This window comes from Echinops telfairi, unplaced genomic scaffold, assembly GCF_000313985.2.
Source record: "Echinops telfairi isolate 266 unplaced genomic scaffold, ASM31398v2 ScPeMD7_7467;HRSCAF=8505_1, whole genome shotgun sequence".
In the NCBI taxonomy this organism is placed as follows: domain Eukaryota; kingdom Metazoa; phylum Chordata; class Mammalia; order Afrosoricida; family Tenrecidae; genus Echinops; species Echinops telfairi.
Window position 1 is genome coordinate 41,681,280 of NW_022111368.1, and position 15,197 is coordinate 41,696,476.

The 15,197-nt window shown below is 52.5% G+C and overlaps 1 protein-coding gene across 3 annotated transcripts; it reads left to right on the forward strand.

Annotated features, from left to right (window-relative positions):
* The first annotated feature begins 4,298 nt into the window (after window positions 1-4,298).
* On the forward strand, window positions 4,299-14,945 carry GGCX (gamma-glutamyl carboxylase). 3 transcript variants are annotated; one of them, XM_004713875.2, is made up of 15 exons: window positions 4,299-4,383; window positions 4,730-4,900; window positions 6,394-6,552; window positions 6,859-7,024; window positions 9,323-9,401; window positions 9,780-9,886; window positions 10,629-10,792; window positions 11,123-11,388; window positions 11,523-11,654; window positions 12,413-12,564; window positions 12,946-13,115; window positions 13,258-13,388; window positions 13,688-13,835; window positions 13,999-14,194; window positions 14,400-14,945. In XM_004713875.2, the coding sequence occupies exons 1-15, from the start codon at window positions 4,341-4,343 to the stop codon at window positions 14,590-14,592; spliced, it is 2,277 nt and encodes a 758-aa protein (XP_004713932.1). In that variant the 5' UTR covers window positions 4,299-4,340; the 3' UTR covers window positions 14,593-14,945. The 3 variants fall into 3 exon arrangements, with proteins under 3 accessions (XP_004713932.1, XP_045139881.1, XP_045139882.1); XM_045283946.1 differs by lacking the exon at window positions 13,258-13,388 and having other exon boundaries at window positions 12,946-13,090; XM_045283947.1 differs by lacking the exons at window positions 12,413-12,564; window positions 13,258-13,388; window positions 13,688-13,835; window positions 13,999-14,194; window positions 14,400-14,945 and having other exon boundaries at window positions 12,946-13,026.
* Window positions 14,946-15,197: the final 252 nt, after the last annotated feature.

A 15,197-nucleotide genomic window follows, 5' to 3' on the forward strand; every position in this document is an offset into this window, starting at 1 on the left:
AAAAGAATAGACACAATAAAGAACATTTATTTCTCCTAAAAAAAAACAAAAACATTTGCTCTCCACGCAAGCCCCTGGCATCAGGTCCTCATTTTTCCCCCTCCCTCTCCGTTCCCCCCTCCCTCATGAACCCTTGATGATTTATAAATTATTATTTTGTCATATCTTCCCTTTCAACCCTCTTTCCTAGCCTGTGGGCCACGGTCAGCTCACAAACATCCTCCCTGCTGCCAGACTGCTGTCTCCCCACAGCATAGGGGTGGGCCTATTCCCTGCTGCTGGGGACAATGGACAGGCTCCAGTAGGAGGAGTTTACACCCTACTGATAATGGTTCCTATGGAGACCCAGGGAACAGGTCAAAGTTAAACTGCCATCTGAAATCTAGGATCTGCCCATTTTGTCACATGTATACTCCAATCCCTCCTCTTCCTATTGTGTGTATGTCCCTAGACCACCCCTCTCATTGCTGTATAACCTATAGTGCAACCCACCTATCTCTTAGTTTGTCATCCTTGTAGCTTGCATTTTGCTGTGATGCTGGAAGCTGTGCCACGAGATTTCAAATACCAGCAGTGTCACCGTGGTGGACAGGTTTCAGCAGAGCTTTCAGACTAAGACAAAGTAGGAGGAAAGACCTTCTGAACAACAGTCAATGGAAATCTTTTTTAAAAATCATATTATTGGGGACTTGTACTGCTCTTATCATAATCCATACATACATCTATTGTGTCAAGCACATTTGTACATATGCCGCTTTGGTAGTTCTATAATTGTTTGTCAATTTGAGAGGATTAGGAGTGAAGGGATGGAGTCTATCCTGTCAATCAGGGATAGCCAATGAGGCCTCTGTGTGGGCATGGCTTTCTCTTGAGGATTCTGGGAACTCATTCAGTCTTCCTTGAAGGCGGGAGATACTCTCTCTCAGCCCAGTCCCTGCGAGACGTTCTTGTTGACAAGCCACATGGAGACAGGCTGATAGAGCCAAAACCTCGGGACTGGAGAAGCCACGTGGAGACCCCTGCCAGCGCGGAGATGCTTACAATGCCACTGGAGCCACAAGACTTCCCACCCACTGGCCTGTGATCTTCCTGCATTCAGCATCATTGCATGCGTTTCATGAGTTGGAAGAGGACTTTATAGATTGGTATCGGACGTATAGGCTAATGTTGGATTTATGGACTTGGTCTGGACTAGGTTGGGATATTTTCTTAATGTAGAATTACTCTTTAGATAAAGTTCTTTTTATACACATGTCTATAAATTTTGTTTCTCTTGTCCACCCAGACTAACACAGTTGCCATTTTCAAAACATTTTCTTTCTGAGCCCTTAGTATCAGCACATTTTCCCACCTTCTCCACCCTCATGAACTCTTGATAAGTTATAAATTATTTTTTTTCATGTCTTACACTGACCACTGTCTCCCTTCACCCACTTTTCTGTTGTCCGTCCCCCTGGGAGAGGGTTATATGTAGATCATTGTGATTGGTTTCTGCTTTCTCCCCCACGCCTTCCCCTTATCCTCCTGGAATTGTTACTGTAATTATTGGTTCTGAGGGGTTTATCTGTCCTGGATTGTCTGTGTTTCCAGCTTCCATGTACATGCTCTGGTTTAGCCAGATTTGTAAGGCAGAATTGGGGTCATGATAGTTGGGGGGGAAGAAGCATTAAAGAACTAGAGGAAAGTTGTGTGTTTCATCAGTGCTATACTGCACCCTGACTGGCTCGTCTCTTCCTCGTGACCCTTCTGTAAGGGGATGTCCAATTGTCTACAGATTGACTTTGGGTCTCCACTCCACCCTTCCCTTCATTCACATTGATATTTTTCAGTTCTGGGTCTCTGATGCCTGATACCTGATCCCATCAACACCTCATGATCACACAGGCTGGTGTGCTTCTTCCATGTAGGTTTGTTGCTTCTCAGGTCAATGAAAATCTTGTGGATGTATAAGCCACCCTCATTTTTTGTGTAAAGAGTTTTTCTGTACAAGTTAGCAATTCATTTCATTGAGGTTGCCACCCTATACTTGTATAATTCCCTTTTCTCAACAGTGTTTTAAACTCTATACCATTGACCAAATTAATGACACTGGATTAAGTCAGTAGAATTACCTTATGCTCCAGGGGGATGATTGATAATGTTCTCTAACATAAAATGATAATGATGTTTCCAAAGTGAACAAGAGACATACATTAATCATAGATATATGAATAGATTTTGGGATCACACTTATTATAGGCCCAATCCAAGTACAATTAGTTCTTATAACATGGCCCTGCTTGGGGTCTTAAAAGCTGTCTTTGAACAAACAGCTGTCTAAACGAGGCGTCAACTAAGTCCACATGGAAGAAGACGCCAGTCCGTGTAATCCAAGGGTTGTAAATAACGAAATCTGGATCTGAAGCGGGGAATGGCATCAGAAGTTAAATTGAGAACACCTAGTTTGCAGAAGGTTATGGAAGACAGCGGAAACCCCAAATCCATTTCCAGGGTCCACACACAGACAGCGTCCAGTGAATTCTCTGTGTCCATAATCAAGGGAATGTGACTAGCCTTGTCATCAGAGCACAGTAAAGTTGACTGTGGCAGATGGACTTAGGTTAAAATGTAACACTTATTGGACCTCCCTTTTGACTCATTTTAAAGTTGTCTCAATTCTTTTAAGTGAAGGGCAAAATATACTTTCTGGATTAAGACTTTGGGATTAAAGTGTTAATTAAAATTTAGCCCTTATCATTTGATCTCACTTTGACCATTTTAAATTTGTTCTAGTTTTTAATATTTTCTGGTTCTTTTCTACTGCGGTTTTTCTGTTGTTATACTTATTGTTGTTACTTTTGTTTTTATTCACACACACACCGTGCATGTCTTTCTGTATACGACATCCAGGAGAGGTAAATCTACAGCGGTAGTTACTGGATTTCTTAGGGTTTTGGCAAGGAAGGTTTGGGGAACTAACAACGAGTACAAGAAATAAGTAAATGTTCTAAAATGGATTGATTGTACAATCCTTCTTAAGATGGTTGATTTAAATGTGTGTGATTCATATACCAATAAAACTGTTGAAAAAGAAAAGGAAGACTTTGTGGATTAGAATTTTCTCCTATGTGCTTGCTTTGGACATGTGACTAGCAGGGATCAATCAGAGGAGGATATCATACATGAAAGAGAGGGTCAGCAAGGGGAGGGGAGACAGAGTGGCACAATAGCCCCCACAGTGATGGTAACATTTCATTGTCATGTTCATAAGGTTGTCTGGAGTCAAAGTAGATTTAAAGGCGGCGGGTCTGCTGGTGGTTTCAAACTGCTAACCTCGCAGGTAGCATAACCCTTATGCCCCCACAAGCCGCCATAGGAAGAAAGGTGGGCTTTCTGCTCCCTGAACAGCAAGTTTCCACACCCAGACGGCTGAGTCGCATTAACTGGATGGCAGTGTTGGGTTTGTTCGTTTCTAACGACCTAAAGTGGTCATAGTATCAGCGTTTCAGAACCGGTGCTCAGCTTTCTTCCCTCCTTTCCTCCTGACCAATCCCATGCGAAGAACCACCGAGGCGTGTTGGGGGTGCTGTGGATTAAGCGGTGGGCGGCTAAGTCAAAGGCAGTTTGAAGTAACCAAGATGAGCAGTCTCCTTCCCTAAGTGCGCAAAGCCGTGGCCAACGCTGTGGAGTCCTCCTGGGCCAGGGGTCGCTCTGAGCGGTCAACGGCAGGACAGAGAGCTTGGGTTTCTCGGCTCGGAGCTTTCCCACTCTTCCCTCGCACACGCAGTGCCGGTCCCTGCTTCCCCTGCTGCTTCCAAACCCCGGGGCTTTGGGGGTCCAGGAAAGGAGAGGAGAGATTCGCGCTCTGGTGTCCTTTCCGGGCACGTCCACAACGCGCCCTCCCACACCTCTGGGTAAAGTCTATTTGACCGCTAACATTAGGGGGAGGGATCCCAAGGTTCCTACCGCCGCGAACGGCGTAATGAGGGCCGGGAGGGGCCCCAAGAAGTAGGAAACAACGCTTCGGGGTCCTCTAGTGGCGAAAGGATGCAGGTGTGCACCTTGGACAAGATGCGCGCTGCGCTGAGCGACAGGCCGCACCGGGAGCGTTTCCGTGCCTCCGCCGTCATTGGTCACCGGGTAAGAGGACGCCCGACCACGCCCCCACGCCGCCCCGCCCCTCGACCCCTCGCGCCGCCGTGCAGCAAGGGGCCCGGAGCCGCAACGTGAGCGCTTCACGACAGCGTGGCGCTTTTCGGCCCGCCGCGCGCGTGCTGACGTGTCTGGGAGGCGGGGCCCGTGGGAGTGAGCCTGGTGCTGCCTGCTGCTCGGACGCCGACGCCGACCTGTCCCCGCGGGCCATGGCCGTGTCCGCCCGCGCTGCGCGAGCCTCGCCCGGCTCAGGTCTGTTCGTGGTGGACAGAGGGACACTGGTCTCAGGGGGCGAGGTCGGCAAGACCGCCTTTTGGGCCCTGGTGACAGTGCCCTCCGCTTGTAAACGGAGATCGTCCTCTGGGGCGCTTTAAATTGGGGACTGTAATGTGAGAGGGGCTTTGGGGAGAGAACGCACTGCAGAGAGGCTTTTGTGAGAGCTTGTGGTCAGTGGGAGAACGCAGGTGGCAGAAGCCTTGGGGCTAGTGGGGCCATGGTTTTTGTGATTTGTAAGCATCTTTCTCAAGACACACACACACACACATCACTTATTGGTGACGGATCCGAGAGCAACATTACCCCCATTTGTTGGTTGCAGGTAAAGTACAGAAAGACCAGGCTGGACAGACCGCAGAGTCTGGGCAGGGCCGCCGAATGGGGAAACTCTTGGGTTTTGAGTGGACAGATTTGTCCAGCTGGCCGAGGCTGGTGACTCTGCTGAATCGACCCACGGATCCTGCAAACCTGGCAGTCTTCCGTTTTCTCTTTGGTGAGTCCAGTTCCCGGGAGGGGCTGGTTCATTTGGGGGAGGGCAACGGACAGTAGTTTCATGTCTATTTCTTGGTTACTTCGTGTATTTACCTCCCTTCTCAAAGCTGAAGATACCAATAGAATGCAAAAGGTCAAAATCAGCCTTGTCTCATCCTGGTAGGGTGTGATGGGCAGAAAGGCCTTGCTCTGAAGCTGTAGGAAAGGTGGAGGAAGAACAGGGTCCCAGTTTGCTGGGGGCACGAAAGTGCTCAGTAACTGGTAAGTAAGCACTTTAGAGAAACTGGACCGCGGTGACAGGGGCCAGACATTTGGCTGTGGCTCCCTAATTCAGACCTTCCTAACTCTTAGGTGTGTGTGCTTGCAATGAGCTACAATGTGCTGAGATAGGACTCACATTACTCCAGTAGTTTTCAACTGGGTGCACATTGTTTTTAGGGGGCCTTTGGCATTGTCTGGAGACATTTTTAGTTGTTAACTAAAATGAGGGAGAGGGACTTGGTGGCATCTGTGGAGGGCTAGGGGTGGGGCTAGATGTCCCATGATACAAAGGATGACCTCTTCTGACTAAGAATTACTCATGACCATTGAGTGTTGACGCCTAACAGCCATATAGGAAGAGTAGAACTGCCCCATAGGGTTTCCTAAGCTGTAAATCTTTATGAGGGCATACCATCAGCTCTTTTTCTCTCAAGGAGTTGCTGGTGGGGTCATACTGCTGACCTTTCAGCTAGCAGCTAAGCACTTCACCAGTGCATCACCAAGACCGCTTATCAAAGAGTTATGTGGTCTTAAATGTGAATAGTTCTGAGATTGAGAAATCCTTAACTGGAACTAGCTTCCTGACCTGAGTAGCTTTTTTTTGAATCCCAGTGTGTTGTCCAAATAGTAGAGTTTCAAAGTACACTTCACTGCCACGGAGTCGATGCTGACTCATAGTGACCCTATAGGACAGGTAGAACTGCCCCTGTGAGTTTCTGAGACTAACTAGTTACGGTAGTGGACAGCCTCCCCCCACCCGACCCTGGTCTTTCTCCCATCGAAGTGCACAGGAAGCAAAACAGGCTAAGAAGCACCCAAGAGTCCTTTCTGTAGCCTAGTAGAACTACATTTCCAAATCGGCAAGGGGCCCTGAGAAAGTTAATGGAAAAATGGAATGAAAGATAATGGAATTTTTCCATGGACACTTGAAGCCCAGTGGTAACTGTTGAAGCCTAATAGTGTGGATAGCATTCTGTCATGATTTCTCTGGTTTAGTTCTTACTGTACCCCCATGAGGTATTAGGATCCCCTTCCACAAATGGGCAGTTGGCTGAGTGGACATAGTAAGTGTCGGAGATCATACTGCCGGCACAGTGCCTCTTGGGGGGCAGGCATCCGGCCATCATCGTTGACTAGATGAGTAAACGGCAGATCCAGGGTTAGAAAAACTCCCTCCTGCACCCCTGCTTCCCTAGCCAACGCCTAATGGGCCCCTTCTCCCTGCTTTCTCAGGGCTGTTGATGGTGCTGGACATTCCCCAGGAGCGAGGGCTCAGCTCCCTGGACCGCAGGTACCTGGACGGGCTGGAGGTGTGCCGCTTCCCCTTGCTGGATGCCCTGCGCCCGCTGCCACTTGACTGGATGTATCTGGTCTACACCGTCATGTTTCTGGGTGAGGGGACGTCGGGGAGAAGGGCTTCCTGACTGGTCTGCCTGCCCCATAGGGCTACAGAGTGTGCTGGTGACTGACGCAGGCTTTGGCTTCCTTAGGTAGCGTTGTCTTCTGGGACTCACAATGCGATGTGCCATCTGTGTGCGACCCCTTAACTCTTCTTAAAATAGGATTTAATTTTCTTTCCACTTTAGTGGGTTATAGGACACCTGGTGGCTTTTTAAAATTCTGCCCACAGCATGTTCCAGGGAACCTGGGCCTGGGGTGACCCCTTGACCTCTTGATCCTTTCCCTCCCAAATCTCAGGGGCCCTGGGCATGATGCTGGGCCTGTGCTACCGGATAAGCTGTGTGCTGTTCCTGCTGCCTTACTGGTATGTGTTTCTCCTGGACAAGACGTCGTGGAACAACCACTCCTATCTGTATGGTTTGCTGGCCTTTCAGCTGACGTTCATGGATGCCAACCGCTACTGGTATGTGTCTTGGGGGACAGCAGGGAGGGGTGGCCAGGTCAAAATGGTTACCAGAGAGAAGGACCTAGCAAGGCCCTTGAGTTTTCCCAACAAGCATATTTTCACTGATGCTTTGCTTGGTGGAAGCCAAGCCAGTCATTGCTGCTCTTAGCTGTAGCTGTGTTTCCAGCCACACTTATATTTGGCTGTGTTTGGCAGGCGGGAGGGGACAAGGTTGAGACACTTGAAATGGCAAACACCGAAATGGTGCCATTCCCACCCCTTCCCTTTTTCTGCCTCTCCCCGGGTGCTTTGATTTGATCTGCCTTTCCTGCCCTGGCACCTCGTAGAGTAAGAGGTGTAGACTAAAGCCAGGCAGCTGTTTCAGAGCCTTCCAGGGCAGCCATATTGAACAGGGAGCGGAACTTCTCTGTACGAGCCCAGTGGGGTGGAGGTAGAACCCAGACTGGAAGTTTCTCTGAGGCAGGGCTTGGGGAGAGGGAGAGTGTCCACCAGCTCCATAGCCTGCTGCCCTGGGAAAAGTGTCCCTCCCTCTCTTGACTGGAGGACCATCCCAAAGGGGAGGAGATTTGGAGACAGACTGGCAGGTCTGCTGATCTTTAAGGGTCCCTTCCCACTGTTGGCTGAAAAGCAAACATGAGACAGGATGGGGAATAACTGGAAACAACAACGGAAGCGAATACGAAATGTCCTGTGGATCCAGGAGAAACCTTGTCAGACACTGACCTTGTCACTGAATTGTGTCTTTAGTGGGTGTTGCCTTTTACTACCTCTCCCTACCCACAACAAATCCAAACCCATTGCCTTTGACTTAATTCTCACCCCTATTAATGCTACCGGACAGAGTCCATCTGCCCCATAGGGCTTCAGTCTTTACCGAAGCAAGCTGCCTCATCTTTCTCTGGAGCTCCTGGTGGGTTCTCTTGGCAGCAGTTTGAGTGACTACTGGGCCCCAGGGCTCCTGCCAGAACAATGCTCACCGCCAACTCATAGTGACCCTATAGGACAGGGTATAACTGCTGCTGTGTGTTTTCGAGACTAACTCTTTATGGGAATAGAAATCCTCGTCCTTCTCCTGCCGAGTCGCTGGTAGTTTCAAAATGCTGACCTTGCAAACACAGCCCCATAATACACTCACACAAGTACCCCGTTTGGGAACCTTCAAACTCATACAGAGTGGCCAGGCCTGTAGTAGAGAACTAAGGGACGGTTTTGGCCAGGGCATCCAAGTCCAGACCGACCCTCCTGCTGGGACTTCGCTTTTCCAGTTCTGAAACACTAAAACGGAATCTACACTTTAACAAAATCTAAGCGCATCTCCCAGGGATCCAAAAATGTTAAACTGCCCTTTCTGATTCAGTAGGCCGGGAATGGGAACGCAATTTCTCAGCTTGGGATCCAACTACAGTGACCTGGTTTGAAGCCCTGGTTTTGACAGAGCAGCCTGAAAAGTTCCCCTTAAACAATTAAAAATGCCTGTTTGGCGCTGAGCACGTTCCACGTGCTGGGCACTCTCCTTTCTCCCCTTACTGCAACCGCGCGAGGTCTACAGAGTTCTTCCCATTCTGTAAATGAAGAAACTAGAGAAGTGAAGGATTGCCTAAGGGGCCATGCCCGTCGGGCAGGCAGGAGAAGCTGCGTCTCCCTAACTCTAAGGTCCAGTATTGTCCTTCTAACTTGAAGACCTTATTCACAGGTAAAGTCTAGGACTCTTCACTGCTAGCATAAGCTGCCCCTCGCCCAGCTTCTCTGCTCACCCATGGTCTTGGAAAGTGACTTTGTTTCTGCCTCCCCAGAACACACCTGGTCTGCATGGCCTGGGCTTAGCAGTTTCTTCCAGGAAAAGGTGTTAGCAGGGCCCTCAGACACCAGATCCTGGCGTCCAGGTCTGCGCAGGGTCATGTGTGCCTCACATTATTATGCTGTCGAGTGTTTGGAATTGAAAATTAATATTAATGTGCAGTCTGTATTTTCATGCACACCATTAGCTTTTCAAATACTTAAATTTGTTCACTTCTTCCCTCATCTTCTAAAATAGTCTTTTTCCTGGTTGGACTTGTTAGGACACGCTCAGTGGCTAGTCGACTGGTGAAAACCCTAGTAGGACTTTTTCTGGTCACATCTCACAGCTTACCATCATGACTGATAGGATTTGATCGTGGCACCTAAAGGCCTCAAAGTAGCCAGAGCGGCAGGGAGGACCAGGGAGCTGTTCCTGGCATGGACAGTGACCTCCTTTCAAAGGACAGGTGGAAATACAGCTGTCCCATCTGCCTGCTCTTGCTTCCCTCGGTGTAGGTCTGTGGACGGCCTGCTGAGTGCCCGGAAGAGGAATGCCCAGGTGCCCCTCTGGAACTACACAGTGCTGCGTGGCCAGGTACGGAGTTGTATGAGGAGGTAAAGCCCGCCTGGCCTTCACACCGCCAGACTGCATGTTCTCGGCCTCCTGGGGTCTTCTCTTTTCTGCTAGGAAGCTAGGCTTCCTCGCTGAGTCTCTCCCCTCATCTGGGAAAGGGTCCAGCTGTCTCTGATCAGTGAGGGCCCTCCTGGGAGACAGGAGCTCCCGATGCCTGGTCCGGGCCAAGCGTTTGCAGGCTGTCCATCTGTCAGTGCTTGTTGAGTGGGAGACTCTGCAGTGACTGTGTCTCCTCTCCCGTGGGCCCTGGACTGAGAGCTCCCGCTGACCCTGGCTACCTGCAGACAACAAGGGCCCGTCTGCCCTCTGGAGCGGTGCTTGTGTCTTCCGCGTGTGCAGGTCTTCATTGTGTACTTCGTTGCGGGCGTGAAGAAGCTGGATGCAGACTGGGTGGAGGGCTATTCCATGGATCGCCTGTCCCGGCACTGGCTCTTCAGTCCCTTCAAGTGAGTGGTGCGCAGGAGAGAGGCTCACCGAGGCACAGGTCTGGGGCGGGTGACCCGTCCTACGTGGGTCTGCCACCGCGGCAGCTAGTCCTGCCCTCCTGTGTCTGCTCCTCTCCTCGCCACTGTGCAGAAGGCAGGGTGGGGGGCAGAGGCCTGGCTGCCACTGGAGACTCTCGATCTCGGCACGAAGCAGGGGAGCAGAAAGAGCCATACGATGTGAGTGGTGCCCAGTCAGGGCCCAGCAGTTGCCCAGGGTGCTGGCCACTGAAGCCTCCTGCCAGGGTTCTCAGACAGGAAGCTGAGCACTCAGGCTGCTGCCGGACGCTCGCCTCTCCTCCCCGAGAGCTCTCGGCCCTCTTTGCTGCTGCTTTCCTGGGTGTGACCTTGGTCTTTTTCCTCTTAGGCCCCAGTTCCTCGATAATATGTTCACCTTTTATACCGAGTTGGCCCTCACTTAACATCTCCGTGAGGAAGTCTTCTGCACACAGACGTATCTCAGTCCGAATTTTTCCCTGAAAGACCTGTCCTACTTACTGGGCAAGGCATACTGGGAACACACGGCCCCTGAGTGTCCGGAAATGATACGGGCTGGGAGAGTGTACGGGGGATTCCATACCTGAGGCCGTTTTGTTCCTCCCCGCACACGGGGTGTGGAGGACAGGGGTAGCAGAAGTGTGACTGGCCGGGAATGGGCTGTGCGTGCCAAGGTGGCCGGGGTGACCCTTGCCTCTGGGGTCTACAGACTGGTGCTGTCCGAGGAGATGACCAGCCTGCTGGTGGTGCACTGGTGTGGACTGCTGCTCGACCTCTCCGCCGGCTTCCTGCTCTTCTTCGATGCCTCCCGGCCCGTGGGCCTTCTCTTCGTGTCCTACTTCCACTGCATGAACTCCCAGCTCTTCAGCATCGGTCAGTCCCTGCAGCCAGGTGGCAGACAGGAGCCGCAGCTCGGCAGCCAGGGACCGACCAGAGGCCCCACTTGGGAAGGGCGGTGGGCTGGAGTGGGAGCTGAATGCAGCCTAGTGTCATCACGTGACACACGATTGAATCGGGCTCAGAGGATGGGCTGCTGCTTCCCTGTGCTGTGTAGGGAATCTCTGGACAGTGCGAGGATCTGAGTGATGCCCTTTCGTTGTAAGTGGGACTCCTGGCCGAGGCTCCCTGAGAGCCAGGGGTGAGAGGCGTGACCCTGGTTCCAGCGAAGGGAGCTCAGAAGGGCGTGCTCCTCTGCCTTCCTAGGGATGTTTCCCTACGTCATGCTGGCCAGCAGCCCTCTCTTCTGCTCCCCGGCGTGGCCCCGGAAGCTGGTGTCTCACTGTCCCAAAAGGCTGCAGGACCTGCTGCCCCTGCAGGCCGCCCCTCAGCCCAGTGCTTCCTGCCTGTCCACGAGGAGCTGGGCCGGGAGTGGCCGGAAGCCCGGGCTGCGCCATCAGCTGGGGGCGGCCTTCACCGTGCTCTACCTGCTGGAGCAGCTCTTCCTGCCCTACAGCCACTTTCTCACCCAGGTGGGGCCGCAGGGCTGGGCCGGGGCCCGCACGGGCCGAGAATGGGCTGCTCCTGCAGCCTGCTCTAGGCAGATGCGCTGGTAGTGTGAGAATCATGGTGTGTGAGCCAATTCCCCTCTGCCCGGCCTTCCCAGGGCTACAACAACTGGACCAATGGGCTCTACGGCTATTCCTGGGACATGATGGTGCATTCCCGCTCCCACCAGCACGTGAAGATCACCTACCGCGACGGCCGCACTGGCGAGCTGGGCTACCTGAACCCTGGGGTGAGATGGCTGCTCTTGACACTCCCGGGCCTTCAGAGCCCCCTGGAGCGTGGGTCTGCCTCCCACCCACAGGCTCCGTCCAGGAAAACATGTGGCCCCTTTCTGGCTCGTTCCCAGCAGCTGGGCGGTGGACATTCCTGTTGTGTTGTGGGTTAGGATAGGTCAAGGCCGCTCTCCTTGAACTTGTGCCATTCTGCCGTCTAGACTCGGGACTGGCCATAGCAGCAGCATCGCTGATAGCCACGAGGGAGAAGGGAGCTATGGGGGCCTCACTACGCACACAGAACGCACTTTGGGGACAGGGTCCCATCATGGTATAGGATCCTCCAGCAGAGGAATGAGCTTCCCACACATGCTACAACCCGTGAACCCTGAAACACTGCCGAGGGAGATAAGTCAGACGCAGAAGGGCAAATACTGTACCATTCCACTTACATGCTCGACCTGGAATAGGCCCACCTTAGAGGTTGCCAGTGGGAGGAACTGGGAGTGCCTGATTAAGAAGTGTAGTGTTTTTGTTATGGGTGCCTGGGAGGTGGGGGTGGGCGATGAAAAATTTGGCATAGTGGCAAATGCCCACTATGATGGAATAGCTATCTTATCACGATATTTTTTTTTAAGAAGAGAGAAGTTAAGTACCACTAGCTCAGCAATGGAAAGTTCGTTGCTAAGGCATATTCCATTTCCTTCTGGGAGCCCCATGCCCTGTCCGCGAGGTGGAGAACCACGAGAGGGGACTAATGTGTGGTTTGGGGCAGGTGTTCACCCAGAGCCGGCGCTGGAAGGACCACGCAGACATGCTGAAGCAATATGCCACTTGCCTGAGCCAGCTGCTTCCCAAGTACAATGTCACTGAGCCCCAGATCTACTTTGATATTTGGGTCTCCATCAATGAGCGCTTCCAGCAGAGGTGGGCCATGGGAGCAGAGCAGGGGGAGGAGCCTTTCCTGTCTTGCTTGCCAGGCTGTCCCTCTGGTGCATGTCCCTGTGGACCTGGTTGGGGGCATGGCTGATTGTTTCCAGCAGGGGGCACCATCCCGCAGAAGAAGAGTTCACAGACTCATTGTTTCAGAAAGGGTTACAGGATGCCTTCTCAGTAGCCACTAACCCCATTCCTCCCAGTGCCTCAAAATCTTTCTCTACCCCTCCCCGCCAAGATGGCGATGACAGGCTGACATAAAGCTATCTCTTTCTCTGCAAATAGTGATGAAGGCGCAAAGCTGGAAGTCCCTCCCGGAGGGTGGGTAATGGTGGCCTTCTTAGAAAGTGTGTGTGTTTGTATTCCCCTCAGGATTTTTGACCCTCGGATAGACGTGGTGCAGGCCGCCTGGTCTCCGTTCCGGCGCACACCATGGCTGCAGCCACTCCTGATGGACCTGTCTCCCTGGAGGAGCAAGCTGCAGGAGATCAAGAGCAGCCTGGACAACCACACTGAGGTGGTCTTCATCGCAGACTTCCCTGGTAGGGAGGGGCGTGAGGAGCTTTTCTGCCTGTGTCCTGGCTCCCTTGACCAGGGACCCTGTGGTGGGGGAGGGGGAGGGGGTTGGATATAGTGCACTCTTACGGCAGGGAATGTGTTCACCCACAACGAGTGCCCTGGCAGGTCTGCACCTGGAGAACTTTGTGAGCGAAGATCTGGGCAACACTAGCATCCAGCTGCTGCAGGGGGAGGTGGCCGTGGAGCTGGTGGCAGAGCAGAAGAATCAGTCGCTCCGGGAGGGAGAGCAGATGCAGGTACTCGCTGGGATGAAGGGAGGCAGCAGGCCTAGCTGGACCCCGCTTCTGGAGGGTGAGCCACAGCTACCCCAGGAAGTCGCATTTCAAAGACGTTTCGATGAGCGCGTTCTCATCACAGGCTCTGAATGCTTTGCTGTAGCGCTGAGAGCAGCCGTGCGGCTCAAAAGGCCAGGTTTCTTCAGCCTCCAACATACACTGAGAAGGAAGTTTCCAGGGAGAGCAGGGTAGAGCCCAGAAGCTGGCTTGCATCTGGGGAGCATCCAGAAGGAAAGGGCTCCCTTTCTCCCCTGTGTCAGTTGCCTGCAGGCCAGTACCACAAAGTGTACACCACGTCGCCCACGCCGTCCTGCTACATGTACATCTACGTCAACACCACGGAAGTCAGCCTGGAGCAAGACTTGGCGCGTCTGCAGGACCTGAAGGAGAAGGTGGAGAATGGCAGTGGTGAGTGACTGGACGCAGCCGGAGCAGTGAGTCCTGCTCGCACGGAGTCCGCTCGGGAATGGGGCTCTCGCCTGGAGAGGATGGATGTGGAGCCGGTGGAAGGGGCGTGAGAAGGGAGAGAACATTTTTATAGTGAGTCCTCTGTTTGCCATCTTCTTGGCAGAGACAGGGCCGCTCCCTCCAGAGCTGCAGCCCCTGCTGGAGGGGGAAGTAGCCGGGGGCCCGGAGCCAACGCCTCTGGTTCAGACCTTTCTTAGACGCCAGAGAAGGCTCCAGGAGATGGAGCGCAGGAGAAAGGCGCCCTTCCACCAGCGCCTGGGCCGCTTCTTGCTGCGAAAGCTCTATCTCTTTCGACGCAGGTCAGTGTCGCCCACAATGCTTGCTGTTGCCACCCGGAAACAGTCCTCTACCAGACCGCATAAAGAAATGGGGTGTCTTTCCAGCTGGGAGGGTGGGCTCACTATGTGCAGCGGTGGGAGGGAGGGCCTGGTGCCCCTAAGGGCTGTAGCTGCAGTTTGCATGTTGACATGGAGCTCGAAATGCGTGGTTTCCCCTCTGTTTCAGTTTCTTGATGACCTGCATCTCACTTCGAAATCTGGCCCTGGGCCGCCCTCCCCTGGAGCAGCTGGCCCAGGAGGTGACTTATGCAAACTTGCGGCCCTTCGAGCCACCTGGAGAGTCAAGTCAAGCAGAAGTGGATCCTTCCAACAGGGACCTTCCTGAGTCCAACTCTGATCCTGATCACTCAGAGCTCTGAGTGGAGGCAGTGCTTGGGCTGTGGGCCCAGGGGCAGCCAAACGACCATCTCTTCGCCAGTGACGTTTGTACAGAAAACTTATCAGTATTTTCACATACATGTTTTTATTTCACAGACATATTTTTATGGTCCAATGGCCTTTAATTCAGAGATGCAAGCTCCGAGGAGCCTGAGAAATAAAGGAAGGGCAAGATGTATCAACCCAAGATTGGGGGCCCGTGAGGAAGTTAAAGACAGTGTGAACATGACCTCAACAGGATAAAGCCTACACATGGTTAGATAATCTGGTGTCCACCTGATACTATTAAGAATGAAGGGGTGGAGTGTAGCCTGTCAATCAGGTCTCTGCTTAATGACCTCATTTGGAGGTGCTAAGGAGATAAAGAGCTCACTGGAAGCCAGTCCCACACTGCTACACATTCCTGTTGGGAAGCCACATGGAGCAGTGATCATGGAGCCAGAACCCTGGAGCTGGAGGAGCCAAGAGAAGATCCCTGCGAGTGCGGAAATACTTACACCACCACTGGTTCCACAAGACTTTCCACCCACTGGCCTGTGATCTACCTGCATTCGGCGTCATTGCATGTGTTGTGTGAATCTGCAGA